Source organism: Cheilinus undulatus, linkage group 3 (genome assembly GCF_018320785.1).
Source record: "Cheilinus undulatus linkage group 3, ASM1832078v1, whole genome shotgun sequence".
Classification (NCBI taxonomy): Eukaryota; Metazoa; Chordata; class Actinopteri; order Labriformes; family Labridae; genus Cheilinus; species Cheilinus undulatus.
Window position 1 is genome coordinate 669,311 of NC_054867.1, and position 22,876 is coordinate 692,186.

General features: G+C 40.9%; 1 protein-coding gene across 2 annotated transcripts in view; it reads left to right on the top strand.

Moving 5' to 3' along the window:
• The window catches only part of pcif1 (phosphorylated CTD interacting factor 1), a 29,589-nt gene extending 12,862 nt beyond the window's left edge, over positions 1-16,727 (top strand). For both annotated transcript variants that reach the window (XM_041779960.1, XM_041779953.1), the window contains exons 7-16: positions 3,587-3,734; positions 3,877-3,960; positions 5,176-5,275; positions 5,765-5,924; positions 6,035-6,210; positions 6,857-6,943; positions 7,033-7,217; positions 8,640-8,733; positions 10,625-10,800; positions 11,045-16,727. In XM_041779960.1, the coding sequence (XP_041635894.1) occupies positions 3,587-3,734; positions 3,877-3,960; positions 5,176-5,275; positions 5,765-5,924; positions 6,035-6,210; positions 6,857-6,943; positions 7,033-7,217; positions 8,640-8,733; positions 10,625-10,800; positions 11,045-11,384 (1,550 nt within the window). In that variant the 3' untranslated portion in view covers positions 11,385-16,727. The remainder of the gene's footprint in view (positions 1-3,586; positions 3,735-3,876; positions 3,961-5,175; positions 5,276-5,764; positions 5,925-6,034; positions 6,211-6,856; positions 6,944-7,032; positions 7,218-8,639; positions 8,734-10,624; positions 10,801-11,044) is intronic.
• Positions 16,728-22,876: the final 6,149 nt, after the last annotated feature.

Consider the following 22,876-nt stretch of genomic DNA (forward strand, 5'->3'; position numbering starts at 1 on the left):
TTGAAGTTTATAAAACATTCCATCCTCATACTTTAAGCTGTGTTCTTTTGAAGCTTATAAAACATTCCATCCTTACACTTTTAGCTGTGTTCTTTTGAAGTTTATAAAACATTCCATCCTTACACTTTTAGCTGTGTTCTTTTGACGTTTATAAAACATTCCATCCTTACACTTTCAGCTGTGTTCTTTTGACGTTTATAAAACATTCCATCCTTACACTTTTAGCTGTGTTCTTTTGAAGCTTATAAAACATTCCATCCTTACACTTTCAGCTGTCTTCTTTTGAAGCTTATAAAACATTCCATCCTCATACTTTAAGCTGTGTTCTTTTGAACCTTATAAAACATTCCATCCTTACACTTTCAGCTGTGTTCTTTTGACGTTTATAAAACATTCCATCCTTACACTTTCAGCTGTGTTCTTTTGAAGTTCATAAAACATTCCATCCTTACACTTTAAGCTGTGTTCTTTTGAAGCTTATAAAACATTCCATCCTTACACTTTTAGCTGTGTTCTTTTGACGTTTATAAAACATTCTATCCTTACACTTTTAGCTGTGTTCTTTTGACGTTTATAAAACATTCTATCCTTACACTTTTAGCTGTGTTCTTTTGACGTTTATAAAACATTCCATCCTTATACTTTAAGCTGTGTTCTTTTGAAGCTTATAAAACATTCCATCCTTACACTTTTAGCTGTGTTCTTTTGACGTTTATAAAACATTCTATCCTTACACTTTTAGCTGTGTTCTTTTGACGTTTATAAAACATCCATCCTTATACTTTAAGCTGTGTTCTTTTGACGTTTATAAAACATCCATCCTTACACTTTAAGCTGTGTTCTTTTGAAGCTTATAAAACATTCCATCCTTACACTTTTAGCTGTGTTCTTTTGAAGCTTATAAAACATTCCATCCTTACACTTTTAGCTGTGTTCTTTTGAAGCTTATAAAACATTCCATCCTTACACTTCTTAGCTGTGTTCTTTTGAAGTTTATAAAACGTTCTATCCTTACACTTTTAGCTGTTTTCTTTTGACATTTATAAAACATTCCATCCTTACACTTTCAGCTGTGTTCTTTTGACATTTATAAAACATTCCATCCTTACACTTTCAGCTGTGTTTTTTTGAAATTTATAAAACATTCCATCCTTACACTTGTAGCTGTGTTCTTTTGACGTTTATAAAACATTCCATCCTTACACTTTTAGCTGTGTTCTTTTGAAGCTTATAAAACATTCCATCCCTACACTTCTTAGCTGTGTTCTTTTGACGTTTATAAAACATTCCATCCTTACACTTTCAGCTGTGTTCTTTTGACGTTTATAAAACATTCCATCCTCATACTTTAAGCTGTGTTCTTTTGAAGCTTATAAAACATTCCATCCTTACACTTTTAGCTGTGTTCTTTTGAAGCTTATAAAAATATTCCATCCTTACACTTTCAGCTGTGTTCTTTTGACATTTATAAAACATTCCATCCTTACACTTTTAGCTGTGTTCTTTTGAAGCTTATAAAAACATTCCATCCTTACACTTTCAGCTGTGTTCTTTTGACATTTATAAAACATTCCATCCTTACACTTTCAGCTGTGTTTTTTTGACGTTTATAAAACATTCCATCCTTACACTTTTAGCTGTGTTCTTTTGAAGCTTATAAAACATTCCATCCCTACACTTCTTAGCTGTGTTCTTTTGAAGCTTATAAAAACATTCCATCCTTACACTTTCAGCTGTGTTCTTTTGACATTTATAAAACATTCCATCCTTACACTTTCAGCTGTGTTTTTTTGACGTTTATAAAACATTCCATCCTTACACTTTTAGCTGTGTTCTTTTGAAGCTTATAAAACATTCCATCCCTACACTTCTTAGCTGTGTTCTTTTGAAGTTTATAAAACATTCCATCCTTACACTTTTAGCTGTTTTCTTTTGACATTTATAAAACATTCCATCCTTACACTTTTAGCTGTGTTCTTTTGACATTTATAAAACATTCCATGCTTACACTTTAAGCTGTGTTCTTTTGAAGCTTATAAAAACATTCCATCCTTACACTTTTAGCTGTGTTCTTTTGAAGCTTATAAAAACATTCCATCCTTACACTTTTAGCTGTGTTCTTTTGAAGCTTATAAAAACATTCCATCCTTACACTTTTAGCTGTGTTCTTTTGAAGCTTATAAAAACATTCCATCCTTACACTTTTAGCTGTGTTCTTTTGAAGCTTATAAAAACATTCCATCCTTACACTTTTAGCTGTGTTCTTTTGACGTTTATAAAACATTCCATCCTTACACTTTTAGCTGTGTTCTTTTGACGTTTATAAAACATTCCATCCTTACACTTTTAGCTGTGTTCTTTTGACGTTTATAAAACATTCCATCCTTACACTTTTAGCTGTTTTCTTTTGACATTTATAAAACATTCCATCCTTACACTTTTAGCTGTGTTCTTTTGACATTTATAAAACATTCCATCCTTACACTTTAAGCTGTGTTCTTTTGAAGCTTATAAAAACATTCCATCCTTACACTTTTAGCTGTGTTCTTTTGAAGCTTATAAAAACATTCCATCCTTACACTTTTAGCTGTGTTCTTTTGAAGCTTATAAAAACATTCCATCCTTACACTTTTAGCTGTGTTCTTTTGACATTTATAAAACATTCCATCCTTACACTTTTAGCTGTGTTCTTTTGACATTTATAAAACATTCCATCCTTACACTTTTAGCTGTGTTCTTTTGACGTTTATAAAACATTCCATCCTTACACTTTAAGCTGTGTTCTTTTGAAGCTTATAAAAACATTCCATCCTTACACTTTTAGCTGTGTTCTTTTGAAGCTTATAAAAACATTCCATCCTTACACTTTTAGCTGTGTTCTTTTGACGTTTATAAAACATTCCATCCTTACACTTTTAGCTGTGTTCTTTTGACGTTTATAAAACATTCCATCCTTACACTTTCAGCTGTGTTCTTTTGACGTTTATAAAACATTCCATCCTTACACTTTTAGCTGTGTTCTTTTGAAGCTTATAAAAACATTCCATCCTTACACTTTTAGCTGTGTTCTTTTGAAGCTTATAAAAACATTCCATCCTTACACTTTCAGCTGTCTTCTTTTGACATTTATAAAACATTCCATCCTTACACTTTTAGCTGTGTTCTTTTGACATTTATAAAACATTCCATCCTTACACTTTTAGCTGTGTTCTTTTGACATTTATAAAACATTCCATCCTTACACTTTTAGCTGTGTTCTTTTGACATTTATAAAATAGTCCATCCTTACACTTTTAGCTGTGTTCTTTTAAAGTTTATGAAACCCCCCATGCGGTCTTGTGTGCCAAACGTGTATGTCTTTGTTTCGGGATCAGGTCTACAGGGATCAGGTCTACAAGGATCAGGTCTACAGGGATCAGGTCTACAGGGACCTACGGTGTAGTTAGTGTAGTGTCAACACAGCAGCATTAATCAGGCTTTAGCTACTTTAGTATTAAACAGAACCACAGACTGTAATCATATCTCTCTGTATTAGTGCATGTGTTACATAAACATTAGTCTGATTTGTCTGATTTTCTTTATTCAGGTATTGATCCGCCTCGTGAGTCTTTCAATCGCTGGCTTCTGGAGAGGAAAGTGATCGACAAAGGTCATGACCCTTTGCTGCCGAGTGACTGTGACCCGGTCATCTCCCCGTCCATGTTCAGAGAGGTCATGAACGACATTCCCATCAGGTAAGATGAACCACACAGAAACACTGAGTTAAACATGATTGAAGGCCCTTTCTGAGAAGGTCTTCACTGAAACTCCTTGTATTTTTTAGCTGCTATTACATTTGAAGTTGATGGTTTATTAACAGCTGTGATTGTGCTTCAGGTTGTCACGTATAAAGTACAAAGAGGAAGCCCGGAAGCTTCTGTTTAAATACGCCGAAGCAGCAAAGAAGATGATCGACTCCAGGTTGGTAAAACTGTCTGATCCTGTCAGGCTTCGTGCTGAGTTTGAGCTCTGAGATGCTTTTCAAAGAAAATGATAAATGATGGTTGGCTATTTGGGTATTTATAGCTCACACTGGGGCATTTACTGGAGCTCCTAGGCTTTATTAACATAAAAGTGATGTTTTCTAATTTTTTTCAACTCATTTTTTAATTCTTTAGTAAAAGGGGGAGGGGCCTCATATTGATCTTTGCCCTGGGCCTCCAAATGACTAAAACCAGCCCTGTCTCACACTTGCAGCTCTCTAGACACATTGTTTCACCCTGCCTCGTTTTGGAGCTTTGGTTTTATATGTCTACTCTTTTGACAATATTTATGATCATTAGTGCATTAAAGATTAAATAAAACACCCACGTTTGGACAAATTTCACTAGATATTAGATATGACGTTATCTCCACGTGTGATCCGTGTGTGTTATGCTCATTGATGAGGCGCATCGGCATAATTGTCAAAAGATCTGGGTGTGAGAGAGCATCGGCAGGATGTGGCTGGAGAAAAAGTTAAAACGAGGAAATGTGAAGCTTCAGTTTGAACAGAAGACGGCACACCTCAGTGAATGAACTTACTGAAGAGACGTACCACCGGCGGGCTTTATCTGTGCTCTTCTCTTACACACGCTCCTCCGTCCAGCACATCTGACGGTAAAAATATACAGATTCAAAGTAATAAACGCTCAAATTTAGAAGTTGAAGCCTGTCTTCTTTGTGTGGGTAACCGATTTATTGATGTGACCTGCCATGAACCTTTATTGATGACAGCGTTTACCTTCATAAAGGTTTTTAGTTAAGGTTTTTTTTTTTAAGTAAGCCTTAAAAGAGCTGCAACTGGTCACTAAAGAGCCGCGGGTTGCGTATGACTGAGTTAGATCATATCACAAGTGAGCCTTAAGACCTTCCATGCCCTCTTCAGCAGCTGTCTGCCCGTCAGCAGACACACTCAGCCAATGGAGGCAGCGACACACTGCATCTGGCTACTCAGGGGCTCCGTAGTAACAGAAACAAGAGAAGAAAATGATAAAATTATGAATAGAAAAGCTCAGAGTTGTGCTTGCCCGATCGGGCAAGTCCTTACAAGTTTTGCTTGCCCGTTGGCTTTTTGAAGTTGCCCCGGGCATTCGGGCAACCGTTAATTAATTAATTAACCGTGAAATTCTGATGCTAGTTTTCTTCTCATCACAGAAATGCAAGTCCAGAGAGCAGGAAGGTGGTGAAGTGGAACGCTGAGGACACCATGAGCTGGCTGCGCCGAGATCACTCCGCCAGCAAGGAGGACTACATGGTAACCTCAGACCTTAACCCTCTTATTTGACTGCAGATTCCCTTTCAACACGTTTTCTTTTCAGAGGAGTTTTGAAAACAAGCTCAGAGCCTCATGCTGATCTAATTTAAGCCTGTGTGAACAGCAGCTGCTTTAGCACTGGCAGCTCTCAGTTTCCATACAAAACCAAGGTGTAAGGTTGGTTCTTCTTTTACACCACATGCTTTAAACGATACTCAAACCGTTTTTTAATTACCCAGTTATTGTATTTTAAAAAAATCATATCTGATATCAGATGCTACAGAGCTTTGTGTTGCTACAGCATCAAACCTGGTATTGGTTTAGTTTTACTGTAACTTGAATCAGAGAAAGTGACAAATACTGTAACATAACAGCACAAGTCTAATTCCTAAAACACACTGGCAGCGTTTGTCTTCATTGTGACCTTGTGCATGTGTTTGTCCCGCTGTATCGTTGTCCTACTTTATGGTGGTGTGGTTCTCTCTGAAGGACCGTCTGGAGCATCTGAGACAGCAGTGTGGTCCTCACGTCACCGCTGTGGCCAAAGATTCAGTGGAAGGAATCTGCTCAAAGATCTACCAGCTGTCTGCAGAGTACAGCCGCCGTCTGAGACAGACTCACCTCAGCCTGCTGCAGGACCCCCCAGCAGGTCTGTACCCCAGCTGAATCTGCAGCAGGACCTCCACGGTCATCCGTCTATCCTGTTTTTACTTCAGACATATTTTTGTGTCATGAGCTGTGCTGTCTGTGTGTTTGTAGCTTCAGAGACCAGCGAGTCCCCCCAACAGTCCCGGCTGGTCTACTGTTACCCGGTGCGTCTGGCCATCCCTTCTCCCCCCCTGCCTCGAGTTGAGCTGCACTTTGAGAACGACGTGGCGTGTCTGCGCTTCAGAGGAGAGATGGTCAAAGTCAACAGAGGGCACTTCAGCAAACTGGTCAGTGATGCTGATAAATCTGATCTGTAGTGTGGGGAAATTACAGCATTCTACCCCAACAGTTTGTGAGGCAGTTATTTATCATTTTCAAATGAACTATCCCAGTTGTATCAGCGCAAAGAACGCTTTTGCTCCGTGCATTTTTGTCTCCCTGTCAGAGACGATCGGCTATTTTGAAATTGGTAAGTGCTTACAACAGCTCAACTAAAAAACGACTTGACATGATTTTTAAGCAGAGTGCGTAGTGTCGGACGCCGACTGCAGCACCAGCTGTGGAAACTCAGAGACTGACTGGAAAAGGCCCTGTTAGCTGCGGAGTACGCTATGGAGGTGGACTGTGGGAATCAGGGTTAAGTGAAGCAGCCGTGTGGTCCATTTAGAGCTTTAACGGACTAACCTTACCACATTATCCTGGATTTCATAACTGCTGTTCTCCACTTCAGACCCCTGTCTGACTTTTGTGAGTTCCTTTGACTACTAACCACTCTCATAGCTTCATTCTGTGCTGTAGGTTTTGATGACAGCTGTGACAGCCCAGCCCTGAGCGTTTCAACTGGTTAACTTGGAAAAAGAGACTAAAATGGTGTCTTAAATCCTGGATTTTACTGGGCTGACTCCGTCTCTCTCTCTCTCTCTCTCTCTCCAGGAGCTGCTGTATCGATACAGCTGTATAGACGATCCTCGCTTTGAAAAGTTCCTGTCCAGAGTCTGGTGCCTCCTAAAGAGATACCAGGTCCGCTTTCTCTCCATCGACCAAGCAGAGACCATCACATCTCACCTGGTTTATTGCTGAGTTAATGAAACGTGTGGTTGTGATTCCAGGTGATGTTTGGCAGCGGTGCCAACGAAGGAACAGGCCTGCAGGGGGCGCTGCCGGTGTCAGTGTTTGAGGCGTTGAACCGGCAGTTTGGAGTTACCTTTGAGTGCTTCGCCTCGCCACTCAACTGCTACTTCAAACAGTTCAGCTCCGCCTTCCCAGACATCGACTGCTTCTTTGGATCCAGAGGGTGAGACAGCCGTTACGCTGCACTGATCATTAAGTCGACTGAGACGGTCTTAACTTTGCAAAAAAGTTCACAATAAAGCTGATTCAGTCAGTTCAGATACAAGAAATGCCTCGACTACAAGTCAAGTCTAAAATCTAAGGACTTTCTGACCATATAAAAAATAGAAACCAGTCACTCCAGCCCTGAAAATGTAGAATCCTTTATTACAATGGCCAAACCATTTCAATAGCCAACTTGTCCTACGTGGTTGAAACATGTTGGCTTTTTTTAAACTAATTTTATTTTTTATTTAACCTCATTGAGATTAAAATCTCTTTTCAAGAGTGGCTACGACAGGCAGCAGCACAGTCATAGTTTCAGACAAACAACGGGTTGTCATACAAATAAAATGCTAAACACCAGAACCTTGAAACAGAAAAAAGCAAGTATTTGTTAAAATCAGCTACAATAAAAACACATCATTACAAACATCTGCAGACAGATCTGACTGCCTCCAAGTAAATGATTTGTCTAGTAAACCTGGCGTTTTAATAGTTAAAGGTCACATATTTTACCCCTTCAGACAAGTTTATATCGGTCTCAGAGGTCCCCAAAACATGCCTGTGAAGTTTGTTTCTGTAAAAACCCTCCAGTATTGATTTCTGCATGTCTATAAAACCCCTCTGTTTCAGCCCTGCTCAGAACCAGCTGTTTGTGCCTGTGGCTTTAAATGTTGATGAGCTTTCTGACTCCACCCCTGACCATGCCCCCCCCCCCCCCCCGGAAATGAGTGTGGCTTCATGGATGTGGCTCTCATGATCCTCCTCTCAGCTGAGAACAGCTTGTTTTTAGCACACATTTTCTCCGGCCAGAGTCTGATCAGATACTCCTACACATCTATAACTTCGATTATGTTATGGTATCAGAATATCTGTCCTCGTCCAAAGAAGTTAAATTTTCTTGTTTACCTCACTGGCCTTTTGATTTAGGCTCCCAATAACCCTGAAACTGTTAGATTTTCTCTTTTAAGCTCATACAACCGTAGACTTATCTCATTCACCACCAACCATAACCATAACTCTGTAATGATTAGGTTTGTCCCATTACAACTGTAAAAATGAAAGATTGATCTGAAACTGTTGGAAATATCTGAGGTAATGTAAGAAATCACTGAAAAAGTAAACACTAGTTCAGTACATGTTGGATTGGTTTAGACATTTCAATATGAAAATTCAACAGACTGTTCCTTTAGATAAGTTTGTACTACTACAGAAGTGCAGTTGTATTGATCTGTTAACCCTGTGTTTTATAGAGCAGGATCACTGCCAGAATGAAGTAGATCAGAATTATAAAATCACTGCTGAGGAAACCATGGGTACAGTTTGTTCAGAGGATCATTTCTACCCTGTGTGACATTACTGACACAGTGTTTGTATGTTCTAGGCCGTTCCTGTCTTTCTCTCCAGTCAGCGGCTCATTTGAAGCCAACCCTCCTTTCTGTGAAGAGCTGATGGACGCCATGGTCACGCACTTCGAGGTCAGTCCAGACATTTCATGCAAGGAGCTATATGTGGAGGGAAACTAACACTGCACATCACCCTGAACACACCACCCCCACCGTGAAACATGGGGGTGGCAGCGTCATGCTGTGGGGATGCTTTTCTTCAGCTGGGACAGGGAAGCTGGTCAGAGTTGATGGAAAGATGGATGGAGCCAAATACAGGAAAACCTGTTAGAGTCAGCAAAAGACTTGAGACTGGGGCAGAGGTTGACCTTCCAGCAGGACAACTCCCCTAAACATACAGGCAGAGCTACAATGGAACGGTTTAGACTGAGGCATATTCAGACAACACCTCTAAACATACAGCCAGAGCTACAGTGGAACGGTTTAGACTGAAGCATATTCAGACAACTCCCCTAAACATACAGCCAGAGCTACAATGGAACGGTTTAGACTGAAGCATATTCAGACAACACCTCTAAACATACAGCCAGAGCTACAATGGAACGGTTTAGACTGAAGCATATTCAGACAACTCCCCTAAACATACAGCCAGAGCTACAATGGAACGGTTTAGACTGAAGCATATTCAGACAACTCCCCTAAACATACAGCCAGAGCTACAATGGAACGGTTTAGACTGAAGCATATTCAGACAACTCCCCTAAACATACAGCCAGAGCTACAATGGAACGGTTTAGACTGAAGCATATTCAGACAACACCTCTAAACATACAGCCAGAGCTACAATGGAACGGTTTAGACTGAAGCATATTCAGACAACACCTCTAAACATACAGCCAGAGCTACAATGGAACGGTGTAGACTGAAGCATATTCAGACAACTCCCCTAAACATACAGCCAGAGCTACAATGGAACGGTTTAGACTGAAGCATATTCAGACAACACCTCTAAACATACAGCCAGAGCTACAATGGAACGGTTTAGACTGAAGCATATTCAGACAACACCTCTAAACATACAGCCAGAGCTACAATGGAACGGTTTAGACTGAAGCATATTCAGACAACACCTCTAAACATACAGCCAGAGCTACAATGGAACGGTTTAGACTGAAGCATATTCAGACAACTCCCCTAAACATACAGCCAGAGCTACAATGGAACGGTTTAGACTGAAGCATATTCAGACAACACCTCTAAACATACAGCCAGAGCTACAATGGAACGGTTTAGACTGAAGCATATTCAGACAACTCCCCTAAACATACAGCCAGAGCTACAATGGAACGGTTTAGACTGAAGCATATTCAGACAACTCCCCTAAACATACAGCCAGAGCTACAATGGAACGGTTTAGACTGAAGCATATTCAGACAACTCCCCTAAACATACAGCCAGAGCTACAATGGAACGGTTTAGACTGAAGCATATTCAGACAACACCTCTAAACATACAGCCAGAGCTACAATGGAACGGTTTAGACTGAAGCATATTCAGACAACACCTCTAAACATACAGCCAGAGCTACAATGGAACGGTTTAGACTGAGGCATATTCAGACAACACCTCTAAACATACAGCCAGAGCTACAGTGGAACGGTTTAGACTGAAGCATATTCAGACAACTCCCCTAAACATACAGCCAGAGCTACAATGGAACGGTTTAGACTGAAGCATATTCAGACAACTCCCCTAAACATACAGCCAGAGCTACAATGGAACGGTTTAGACTGAAGCATATTCGTGTGTTAGAATGTCCCAGTCAGTCCAGACTAAATCCCACTGAGAATTTGTGGCCAGACTAGAACATTGCTGTTAAAAAAGTAAAAAGGCACGCTGGTAAGATCCCCAAAATGACCTGAACACTCAGCTTTCTAACAGAGCTAATGGAGCCCACAAAGCTGCTTTGTGTCCTCGCAGCAGTAAGCCTAGGTCATCATATGTGTTTGTTTGTGTTTCTCAGGAACTTCTAGAAAAATCCTCTGAGCCGCTCTCCTTCATCGTCTTTGTCCCTGAGTGGCGTGACCCCCCCACCCCGGCTCTGACCCGCATGGAGGGAAGTCGGTTTCTCCGTCACCAGCTGAGCGTCCCCGCCTACGAACACGAGTACCGCTCTGGGAGTCAGCACATCTGCAAGAGGTGATGTATGCTACGAATCTCCTAAAAGACACCATGAGCAGAAAACCCCGTTTATAACCTGGGAGACAGTTTTAGTATAATTTCAGATAACAGCTGTTTGGATATCCTGGACATCTGGATAAACTCTTGTTTTTAATGACCATATTCTGAGTCCTGCTGTTAGAATGCTACAGTATGCTCCTGAGTTTTGTAACCGTTCTGACTCCATACTCAGTCCTCCATTAACCAGCCTGTCTGTTTTCAGGGAGGAGATGTACTACCGGGCGGTCCACGGTACCGCAGTGCTCTTCCTTCAGAACGACGCTGGTTTTGCGAAGTGGGGCCCGACTCCGGAGCGTTTAGCTGAGTTGACCTCTGCATATCGCCCCTCGCCGTCCCGCACCTCCTCCATGTCCTCTCCTGGCCCCGCCCATCCTGCGTCTGGTGACAAGGACTCCACCCCCAAGGCAGCTGATAGGACGCCGAGTGGGGTGATTTCACCGGGTGTCCATGACAACAACAACAACAACAACAACGGCAACAACAGCAGCAGTAGCAGCAGCAGTAGCAGCAGCAGTCCTCGAGACAAGACGGCGGCTGTGTAGAAGGAGCGCGGCTTACGTTGTGACCACGCCCTTCACATATTCAGCGTTGTTTAAGGAAGTGTCTCTATTTTAAAGCGTTAGTTTTCTGATTGTTGTCTCGTCTGTCCAAATGTCCCTCACCAGCGCCTGTAGCACACCTGCAGCATCTGTCAGTATACCCACAATGCTGTTCTGCCATTGCAGCCAGGAGGGGCGGGACCAGAGCGATCCTTTTAAACTTGATTGCGTGATTTATGTCGTCTACATTTTCACAGTCTCCCCTCATCCTGGCTCCTCCTCCTTCACATCGGCTCCTCTGATTGGTCGAAGCTCTGACATCACAGCATCTGGAGCTTTGTTTCACCTGCAGCTGATTCAGGTATGTGGCGCTGCTGCTGTTGCCTAGCAACAAGCAAAGAGGCCAACAGCTGGATGAAGTAAATCAGCATGCAGAGGAATGTTGGCGCTCCAGCAATAAAAACTTCTTAACTCACCTGTGATGTCATCTGTGATGTCACTAGACTTCTGATTGGTCCCCACACCAACAGGGCTTGGTGATTGGTTGATATGGCAGCTATCGTTTCTATTTGACTCGTCTTTCTTTGTTTGGATAGACAGAATAGAGCTCAACCGTTTGGTTCTGGAAGTGAAAACACCTCCTGTTTTCTCCATGGCAGTTTTGATGATTCGCCATGATGTCACAACCATCCACGGTAGACTAACCATGAGCTACCACGGCGAGATAGGGCGGTAAACTTTGGCTGGCAGCTTCTGCTCAAGTTTAAAGTTGTTTTCAGTGACCATAAATCTGGTAAAGAAGCTGTCGTCTGTTTAAAAAAAAAAAAAAGCTTTCAGTCACCAAACTGAGCCGCCTGGTTGTTCATCTGAGACGCCGTCTGTCAGATAGGAAACACACGCTGAAACTTTAGAAGGAAAATCAGCTTAAACTTCTGTGTAGGATTATCTTAAGAGTTGGTTTGGATAGTAAAAGGTAAAATCTGACCTGATCAAAGCTTGGGTAAAGCAGAGTGAACAGTCCGGTACATGACAAAGGCTCGTCCACCATGAAAACACTCTGATGGCTAAGCGTAGCTTATGTCTCTTTGTTAACTGTGGAAGCTACATAGATAATTGAGCTATGTAGTTGTGTAGCTAACATAGCTAAAGCTAAGCCGTGTAAGCTAAGTAAGTACATTGTCTACGTAACTTTGTTAGCTTTAGCTCAGATTGCTAACGTTCATATTGCTAAAACTTTACATTGTGAAAGCTAACTTAAATAGTACTGTTCATTAGATAGCTAGCGTAGCCATGTTAGCTAACACTAGGGCGAGCCGGCGTTCTTGTTTGTACCTCTAAACCGAGAGAGAGAGAGATTCATAGCGGAGAATTATTGCTCACATGTAAACCCATATTCTGGAGCCTGATCAGAGTTCTGGGCACTTCTGATGAATGAAACCAGGACTTTTTACCTCGTATGAGCCCCTACAGCCGCTCCTCTGCGTGTCCTTATACTGTCTGAATCCCCGTGGAATTCTTTTACACGCCATGAACTGTGCATCTCTCTGCGTTTGGATGCCTTTCAGTGCTTCACCAAACAAGCTCTCATGTAACAGGACAGCCTGTGTCCAGATCAGGATTAATAAACGATGTTCCAGCCAAACGTCAGCGACCAAGATCCCACTTTCACTTCATGAAATAGAATTAGAGGTAAATTATTTCAGTGGATGATAGTTTTTCATTAAAAAACTATCATTAACCCCGGCTCACACTTGTCCGCGTATTTGGCACTCTCCTTTACGCATGGAGGATGAAAGGTGTTTGTTATCCTGTGAGCTGCTGTTTGTAGCTAAATTAAGAAAAGAAGTTTCATTTCAATAACCAAAAATCCTCTCACAGTGGTTAAAGCCTGACTTTGCTCGAAACTGGTCAGAAATGTGGACAGGACTGGGATCCGTTAGAACGAGGTCGTAGTAAAGCTGTGTGAAGTTAAATTCTTCAGCTCTTAAGTCCTTGTAACTTGTTGAAATTCAGTGAGACAAAATAGTTCTCTCTCTCTCTTTCCAGAAATAATCCTGCTGTCTCTAGCATGCAGCTGCTGCGCTCTCTGTGCTCTGAGGCGGGTCCTCTTGTTACTTCCCGTGCTTGTGCCCCTTCTTTTGCATCCTGCCTAGGCCCACCTACTCCTTCCGCGCTGTGGTTGCGAAGCGTGCCTCTGAAGCACGGAACGATTGCACTCACACCCGCCAAACTTAGCAGACTTTAGGCTGAAACGGGCCCAGACACGGTACGGATGGCCTAGTGTGAGTGCGCCCTCATTCTGAGAGTGACGGTGTCTCAGATGAACGGTCTGTCAGAGATGTTGATCTGCTGTCAGACCCCTCTTGAGTCCAGGCTAGTCTGTTTAGCTGCTGTGTCCCTCTATCTCTACCATCACTTCCTGTTTACTTCCTGTAGTACGGTGGTTTAGCTGTCAGCCTGTCATGCTTAGTTCAGAAGTAGTGCTTCTGAACTCCTCTCAGTTAAACCAGTATTGGATCAGGTTTCTTTAGTGCTCCATAAACATGCAGGGTTATTACCTAATGAGGGAGAAACCATGGTTAAAAAGTGGCACCAACCCTATCTCACAGTGGGTTATGGTGGCAGCTGCATTTGTGACCATGATGGGACATAGTTCAGCTTTATTTAATGGTAGTAACAGTTGCATTGGTATTAATGATGGAGGCAGTGTCCTCTCTATAAGATAAATATTAAACTGCTATCTTATTTGTAGTCCCTTCTCTGTAGAAATAATACTTAGAAGTACTCAGAGTTGTACAGTAACATTTTCACCATTTTCCACCCCTATTTTTGCCCTGAGTCTAAAATGTAAATCCTGAGTATCTGGGTAGCTTTCTACCTTTTTTCCAGGTTTAGTTATTAATAAAAATATTTTCTTGAATCTCATTGGTGGATTTGAACAAGGAAAGTTGCTTCCAGAACCAGAGCTGCCAAACAAGTGGACAGTTGAGCTCTATTAGTGCATGCCCCTCTTTAGGCCCCGCCTCCTCAGTAAGCTGTGGCCTTTCAGAAGAAGAAACTTCATCGGTCAGAGATGGATTGTGGGAAACTGAGAATTTCACGGGAGGGAGGAGGCGGAGCCTTCACAGTATGTTCATATTTACTAAGAGAAGGAGGCGGAGTCAAACTGGGATTCAGGGTGGTCTACGAAGACAGACGTCTCAGCGATGATGCGCTCATACTTCCTGTTGTGTTTTAAGTACACAGGAAGTTAAATCAGCAGTGATGGAGTTTATAGGATTAGTGTTCGGCAGCAGGTGGCGCTGTTGGAGATTGAGTTTTGGAGTTTAGACTACCTGACTGTAGTTTCACGCTGTTGTAGTGTGGCGTAGTCATGGATGTGTCCAGGACGCTCCACTAGCCTGGTGTAGGGGGACGTTTGTAAGGGCTGCAGCCGTCAGACATCTACATGCTCATTGCTGTCTTTGTGATTTTTGCATTGAGGTGTATTTCAGTAAACCTGAGCTCCATAAGGTCCATCCGTCTGTTTTCTACACTGCTTATCTCACACAGGGGAGCCGTCATTGGCTGAGAGGCGGGGTACACTCTTGATTGGTCGCCAGTCAATCAGAGGGCTACATACAGAGACGGACAACCAGGCACCCTCACACTCACACCTACGGGCAATTTAGAGTCACCAGTTAACCTAACAAACATGTTTTTGTTGGTGGCTGGATTACCAGAGAGAAACCACTCATGCACAGGAGGAAGATGTGAACGCCACAGAAACGCCCTGACTGGAACAAGAACTCTACTAGGATGAGACAGCAGTGCTAACTCCCGTACTCCATAAGGGACCAAACAGTACACCCACATGTCGTTTTCATGGATAAATGTCACATTTGAGAGAGAACGTTTGTTTAAAAATGCTGATGTGTTCTGGTCGTGTGTTCCTAAAATGCTTGGCGTGTTTCTCCCATCGACTGTAAGCACAAACTGGAATATGTCGGCATTTTTCAAACAGCTTTTCTCTGTTGATATGTGAAATTAATCCAAGAAAATGAAACCTTTGTTTCTTTAGTACCTTTACCTTGTGGAGTGCAGGTTTAAGGAAAAGCTAATGTCGGTAAAGATGGCAGACGACAGACGTGAGGACAGGATCGCCTCTCAGAGATCGCAGATTAAGAAGATTACAGACGTTTCTGGATGTCTGATGTCTGCAGCCACTGTTTTTTGAATTATGACTAATCATGATTTCTTTTTTTAAACTGAGACATTTTAGAGACCTTTTTCACTGGTCCTCTGACTTTCTTCCCTTTTCCATGTTTGTAGTCTTAGACCTACTTCTGGATCCGGTCTGTATCTGCACAGGAATACCCTTTCCCTTAGTCTGCGACAGTAGACAATCCAAAATGACAAAACAGTTTAAATGCAGAAATTGTGTAATTGCTGTTAACTCCAGTATTCTGAGATGAACTCAGATTATAAATGTTAATCTTCCAGGATTCATGGAGGATGAAGAAAGTCTTGAAGAGAACAGAAATCTCCACTTTGATGAAGTCGTCCACGTTCTGTAGATTTCTGTTCTCGTCAGTGTTTTCACAGCCCCAGGATTCATCATAAAGATAAATGTACCATATTTACCACGTTACAGGGGGCAGTAACAGTAAGGTAGTGATAGCAGGCACTTAGAGACAGGATTTGGACGATAATCTGCCCAGACTCCCTCACTCATGGAGGAGAAGGCCCAGGATGATGTACAGTGTAGACTAACATTGCTTTCTCTGCAGTTTTTTCTCAATTCTAAATATCAGAACCTGGTTTGGTTTGATGTCCAGTCTTGCTGCTTTCTTGCAGAGATTCATATTCCATTTTGGTATATTTTAACTTAAATATGAATATTTTCCCTTAATATTACACCCATGAATAAGTTATTAATTTTTTAAACTTTATTTTGTGAATATCAGAGCTTTGAGCGAATGTTTCCTCAGTAATAAAACTCTAAAATAAACATTTAAAGCCAAACTGCCAGCAAACTCAGTGGCTTGTCCCACTTCGTAACTAAACTCCAACATCTATCCTGCTGCCCTCCGATTGGTTGACGAGTCGTCCAATCAGACGTCTGTCTCCGTGTGACATCACCGTCTGCCCCAGCATGTACATACTGTACAGTTAAACTGAAATGAAGTCTGTTGATGTTATTTTCCTCATCTGCTGTTTCACTGATGGAAAAACAAATTCAGTTGTTTTTTTATTTGATTAATTTAACATTTTTTAAAAGATTGAGATGTGGTCTCTGTATTATACAGCTTATGATAGTTTGTTTTAAACTAAACCAAAGTGTTATTAAAAAATCTATATCTTGTATGTAAAAGTAGAAGTGTGTATGCATCAGTAATGCTGAAGTCTAACCAGCAGAATACTCCTCCACCTTATTTTTATAATTCTCGGCTGTTTTTCTCTGTCACCTTTGTTTTTTATGAGTTTTTGTTATTTGGGTTTTTGTTCTGCATGAAGCCTTTTTGACTCTAAATGATGTTCTTGTTCCCGATGTGTTTTTCAGGCTTAGTCTTCAGGCTGGGCAGTGTCGCTGCGTCACATAAAATTCTAAACGCTTTTAAAAACTGATTTTTAGTTTCCTCTGGAGGAAAGTCAAACCTTTGCTGGCAGAGCTAGCATGTTCCCCCAGAGCCTGGTGGTTGTGCTAGGCTAGGCTAACGTTCTCTGTTTCTCTGACACCACCAGGTTTCTCTGTAAAAAACTTAAAGTTGACCAAAGAAGACCAACTGGAGGCGTTTGCTGACACAGCATCTCAGTCTGATTACAGGTCAGGTGTAATTATTGTTAAAGGATGAAGACATTTGTGTCGTTTTCTCCAGTTACTTCCTCTGTAGCTGTGTTTTAATGGCCGCTCTCTCTAATGACAGTATTCAGGTTTTTGCAGTCAGCCGGTGAAATGGTTTACATCTATGAAATCTGTTGAAACCTCAGATTTGTTGTGAAGACATCTGAGGGCCTCTGAGGGGCTTGGACCTTGGTGTTGGGGCCGGGGGTCCCTCAGAAACAAAATCAGTGTATTTATATCCTATGTAATTCACTCTTCAGCCCTAATTTAAAAACATTTTCCTAGTCGTTGAATGTTGTTGTAGAGCCCATTAACCACCAAGGAAGACAGAATCTCAGTAACTTTACTGCTATAGATGGTAATATGTGTTCATAATGACATGTTTATATGATGATTTTAAAAAGATTTCCTAAACTTATTTTAGTATTTTGAAGGACTGGCTCATAAAAACCAGGCGTAAATGAAAGAACAGCTCCAGTGGTTTTGTCTTGGCTTGATCTCATGTAGGTGTGCGTCTTCTTTTAAAGATTAGACTAAAGTCACTGGTTTACACTCCCTCACGTTCACAGAACAAACTCACTAAACCAGGAAAAAGTCTGTTTTTCATAAATGTAGTAAAAATGCTGTTTAATGTGTGGAGACACTGCTCAGCCATGAAGGCGGCCATGTTTGTGTTGGGGTCCTCACAGCTGTAGAATGTAAATAAAGTCTGTCCTTCACCCTGCCTGCAGACAAACTGCAGCACCACTCTCCCAGTAAAAATATATCCAACCCAGTTACACCACTGTCCCACTGGTCTTTATGCTTTTTCTGTATTTGATTTCTCACTGCATTCAGTTCAACTTTATTAAAGCACATTTCACACACCAGGCAGCCCAATGTGCTTCACATTCAGTAAATCAGTCTTTATTTGAATAGCGATGTGATTTTAACACACAGACGGTCCAGCGGGTTCTCTCTGTTATTGACAAAGACCCAACGCTTCTGAATGAGGTTCCTGCAGCACTGGTGGGAAATCTGAGGATAGAAGTGAGGGGGAGTTTACCAACATCTCTAACTGCTCTGTTGGCTCAACTCAGCAGTCTTCAAACGCAACATTCAGACGTACAGGAACATCTTTGGAAAAGTTCACTTTCCCTTCATGAAATTCAAAAGTTACTCTGACACTTTCTAGAGTCATTCCACTCTGAGGGATTTCTTTACATCTATTTTTTGGAGATCAAAGCTTAGAGGAGGAGAGTGGGCGGAGTCAGAAACAGATCAGAGAGTGGGGGAGGGGCATGCAGGTAAGGAGCCACAGCCCAGACTTGAACCAAGGGTTCGTTCGAAAAGTCCATTTTGCTTAGGAAGGTTCCTGACAGTGAAACGACCCGGAAGCATTTTAGTGTCGGCCATGATAAAGGCCGTTCAAATTCTCCAACTGAAAAGGAAAGGAGCTTCATTGTTTCCTTTATTGTCTCCTTCAGCCTAGGAAACACTGGAGCATCCTTTACCAAAGGAGAGATGAAAAGACGACCCACAATGCTTTGCGTAAACTGCATTTAAAGTGACGCAGCTGTTGACCGCTCATCAGAACAGGTGAATAACTTGACTGTAACTTTACTAGCCCCGATTTAAACCGTAGAATTCAGTCAAACCTATAATCCATGTGATAAACAGAAGGCAGTAGGGATGAACAGAGGAATATTACAGACATGAAAACTTTATCATTCAACTCATGATCACCATTTCACTTCTTCTCATTTCCATTTTATTCAAACAGTAAAGCGATCAGTCAGGATTTTAAACTATTTGTTTTGCTATTTTGAAATATTAAAGTAAATGTGATAAACGTTTGCTAATCACAACCAATAAAAGCGATGAATTCGGCATGTTGCTTTATATTAGCCTATATCATCATAATTACGCAGGGAAGACGCGGTTTATAGAGCTTTTCACAAACAGAACCAGAGTAGACTAACAACATTAACAGAGACGAGAGAATTAAAGAAACACATGGATAGGTAGGGAATAAAGCAAAACCATTCATTGTGAAATAAAAGGACTTGAACATTATTCATGCAGTCGTAGTGACTTAGCAGAAAGTTCAGATGAAGAGAAAAGTTTCTGCTGTTCTGGACGTTCACAGCCACAGTTCCTCTTCCTGAAGAGACTTTAGGATATAAAAATCTTAATGAGCTCATATCTCTGACGTTTCAGCCTTTCATTCCCAGCACATAACAACACAGAGAACGCACTGAGCGGTGGATGCCAGTTTTGTAGTCCATCAACATTAAGTTGTAGTTTTTACACAAAAAACACACGTCACGTCCGTAACATCCGCCTAGGGAAAGAGCAGTCAGATTCCTTAATCACCACAGTTCTCCTTTCCTATGCTCTAACTCCCTCCTTTCCTATCCTCCTTTCCTATCCTCTAACTCCCTCCTTTCCTATCCTCCTTTCCTATCCTCCTTTCCTATCCTCTAACTCCCTCCTTTCCTATCCTCCTTTCCTATCCTCTAACTCCCTCCTTTCCTATCTTCTAACTCCCTCCTTTCCTATCCTCCTTTCCTATCCTCTAACTCCCTCCTTTCCTATCCTCTAACTCCCTCCTTTCCTATCCTCTAACTCCCACTTTTCCTATCCTCTAACTCCCTCCTTTCCTATCCTCCTTTCCTATCCTCTAACTCCCTCCTTTCCTATCCTCTAACTCCCTCCTTTCCTATCCTCCTTTCCTATCCTCTAGCTCCCACCTTTCCTATCCTCTAACTCCCTCCTTTCCTATCCTCTAACTCCCACTTTTCCTATCCTCTAACTCCCTCCTTTCCTATCCTCCTTTCCTATCCTCTAACTCCCTCCTTTCCTATCCTCTAACTCCCTCCTTTCCTATCCTCCTTTCCTATCCTCCTTTCCTATCCTCTAACTCCCTCCTTTCCTATCCTCTAACTCCCTCCTTTCCTATCCTCCTTTCCTATCCTCTAACTCCCTCCTTTCCTATCCTCCTTTCCTATCCTCCTTTCCTATCCTCCTACTCCCTCCTCTCCTATCCTCCTACTCCCTCCTTTCCTATCCTCCTACTCCCTCCTCTCCTATCCTCCTACCCCCTCCTCTCCTTTCCTATCCTCCTTTCCTATCCTCTAACTCCCTCCTTTCCTATCCTCCTTTCCTATCCTCTAACTCCCTCCTTTCCTATCCTCTAACTCCCACTTTTCCTTGACCCTGTGACGTTTTTTTTCGGGGTTAAGGAAAAGTGAATAGGAAAGGACTTAGGAGGTAATTTTTTTGACTTTTTGAACGCACCCCTGGACTGACCACACGCTGTCACCACTAGACTCCCACAAAAATCAGAACTCCACTTTCATAAAACTTCAGAATATTTAGTTAAAAATGGATCATTGTGGATCTGAAGGGGACCAAATAAAGGTCAGTATGGCAGACTTCAGTAGAGAGAACGATGATTTATGAACAAAAACAAGCTCTAATATTCTGCTAATCATTTTACTGAAAGTTTGAACTGAGGATCAGAGATAAATCTTGAACTCTTACATGTTTCTGTATCGGGGGGGCGTAGACATTAGACTGACCCCAGGAGGAGGGGCTTCAGGTGGACACACTGAAGGGGTGGTGAGGGAGGTCCTCAGGTCATGTGACTTCATTCTAACATTCTTGTTTTTGTTTTTTTGTTTTTTGAGTTGTAAATATTTACTTTGCTTAAAAAACAAAAACAGAAGTAGTAAATAAATAAAGTTGAACACAACCGTCTTCTTTCCAGTTCTGATACCGTCACAACATTTGGTTGATTTTTATTTTTTTTGCAAATTATGTTTATTCAATACATCCTTGGATAACTATACACTTGCAGAACAAGTAGAGTTTTTTTTTTTCAATTTAAAAAAAAAAGAAAAGAAAAATAATAATAAAATAAAATGCACAAAAAAGTGGGGATGCAAACCAGCAATCCAGAAATGATATGAAGTGACAAAGAGGGAGCTCTAACGTATACACAGGTATTTAACATAAAACCATGACAGCATAAAGAGCAACACAGAAACCAAACAGAGCCACTGAATGATGGTGTTGATGTCTGTCGCATGTCTGAAGTTTCTGGAAGGGCCCAGATATTCACAGTAAAATAAAAACAAACACCCACATCCTACCCTGGCTCGCTGTAGCATTCCAGCTAAAACCTGACCATTATTTCCATCAAAATCCAAGATGGCTGCCTTCTGAGACCAAAACACTGGATGTGTGATATTGTCATTTTTGGGCATACTTCTCCATAACATTTTTATTTTTTCAACATAATTTATGAAGTGAGTGTTAAAAAACAATGCGTCACATTTTCACCCCTCTGGTGAGCGTCTGTTTAAAACGGGGAAGACGTTCAGGAGTTCTCCTGTCTTTACAGGCCTGGACGGATTTTTATCAGGTGTGAATTATTGATGAATTATTGATAAATCCTTTTGACCTGCTGATGAATTCGACCCTGTGCGTGTTTACAGTGAAAGTCAGCAGGTACAGGAGTGATGCAGCTGCAGCACTGCTGTTTTCAGAACTCTGCAAACCCTGATTCCATGAAGAATTTGGGGATTATTTCTTGGAAATTTTCATGGATTTTTTTTGGACACTATTTTGTATATTTTTAACAGTTTCAATGTAAATTTTGCAGTGAAATGTTTGATTATTTGTATGAAAATTATGGATGTTTTTTATGTTTGTTTTTGTGTTAATGTGTTTTATATTGAATTGTATTTGATTTTTAGGGACAATTTGCTTCTAAATTTTAAGGTGTGCTCACACAAACTTGGGAATTTTATTTTTTAATTTTGGGAATTTGACTGGGAATTAGGCGGCAGGGTTTTCTTTGATGTTGCTAGAATGTAATGGAATTTACAGAAGATTTGTTGGCATGTTTGGGGGAATTTTCCACTGGTTTTCATGGAACCTTGGGAATATATTTGTTTTGGGGAATTTGCTTCAGTATTTTTTGGAAAATTTTCACTAAATTAAATGGAATTTTTAATTAAAATTCAAGCTTTATAATCAAGTTTAGTCCAAACATTTGAGGAACACTTGAAAAAAAATTGGGGTACTTTCAATGGGAAATTTTAAAAATATGATTAAGATTTTTGCACAGAAATTTTGGTCATTTCTTTGGAATTTCAGGAAATTTATGTTGATGTTGGACATCAATTTTTGTCAAAATGAATTCCTGTTAAATAAACTAAAACTGAATTCCAAACAAAAGCTCTCAGGAGGTTAAATGTAGGTTCAAAAGGATCACTAAATCATTGTATTCTTTTTTATCAGTATTTTATATGATGTCCCAACTAATTAGGGTCCTCGCTGCCCAAAAGACCCTATTGTTTTGGAATTGGTGTTTGTGCTTTTGTCGTTGTTTTTTTTTTTTTTTTAATTTGTTCACAACGTGTAAAAGATGCCTGATTTGTTGTCTGAGATGTTTAAGAAGCACAACAAATATGAAAATACTCCAAATAGTCCCGGGAGACTTCACTGTAACTCGGAAAATAAAAGTGATATGATGACTTTTTTTAATTGTGTGTGTTTTTTTTTTTTTTAGCCCAGATCAGAAAAAGCCAGCTGGTTATCTTCTCAAATATTTTATGTGTAGCTCCATTTAAGGGTTAAATATATTAAGCATGCTTTTATTTTGAAATGAATGATCGAGACT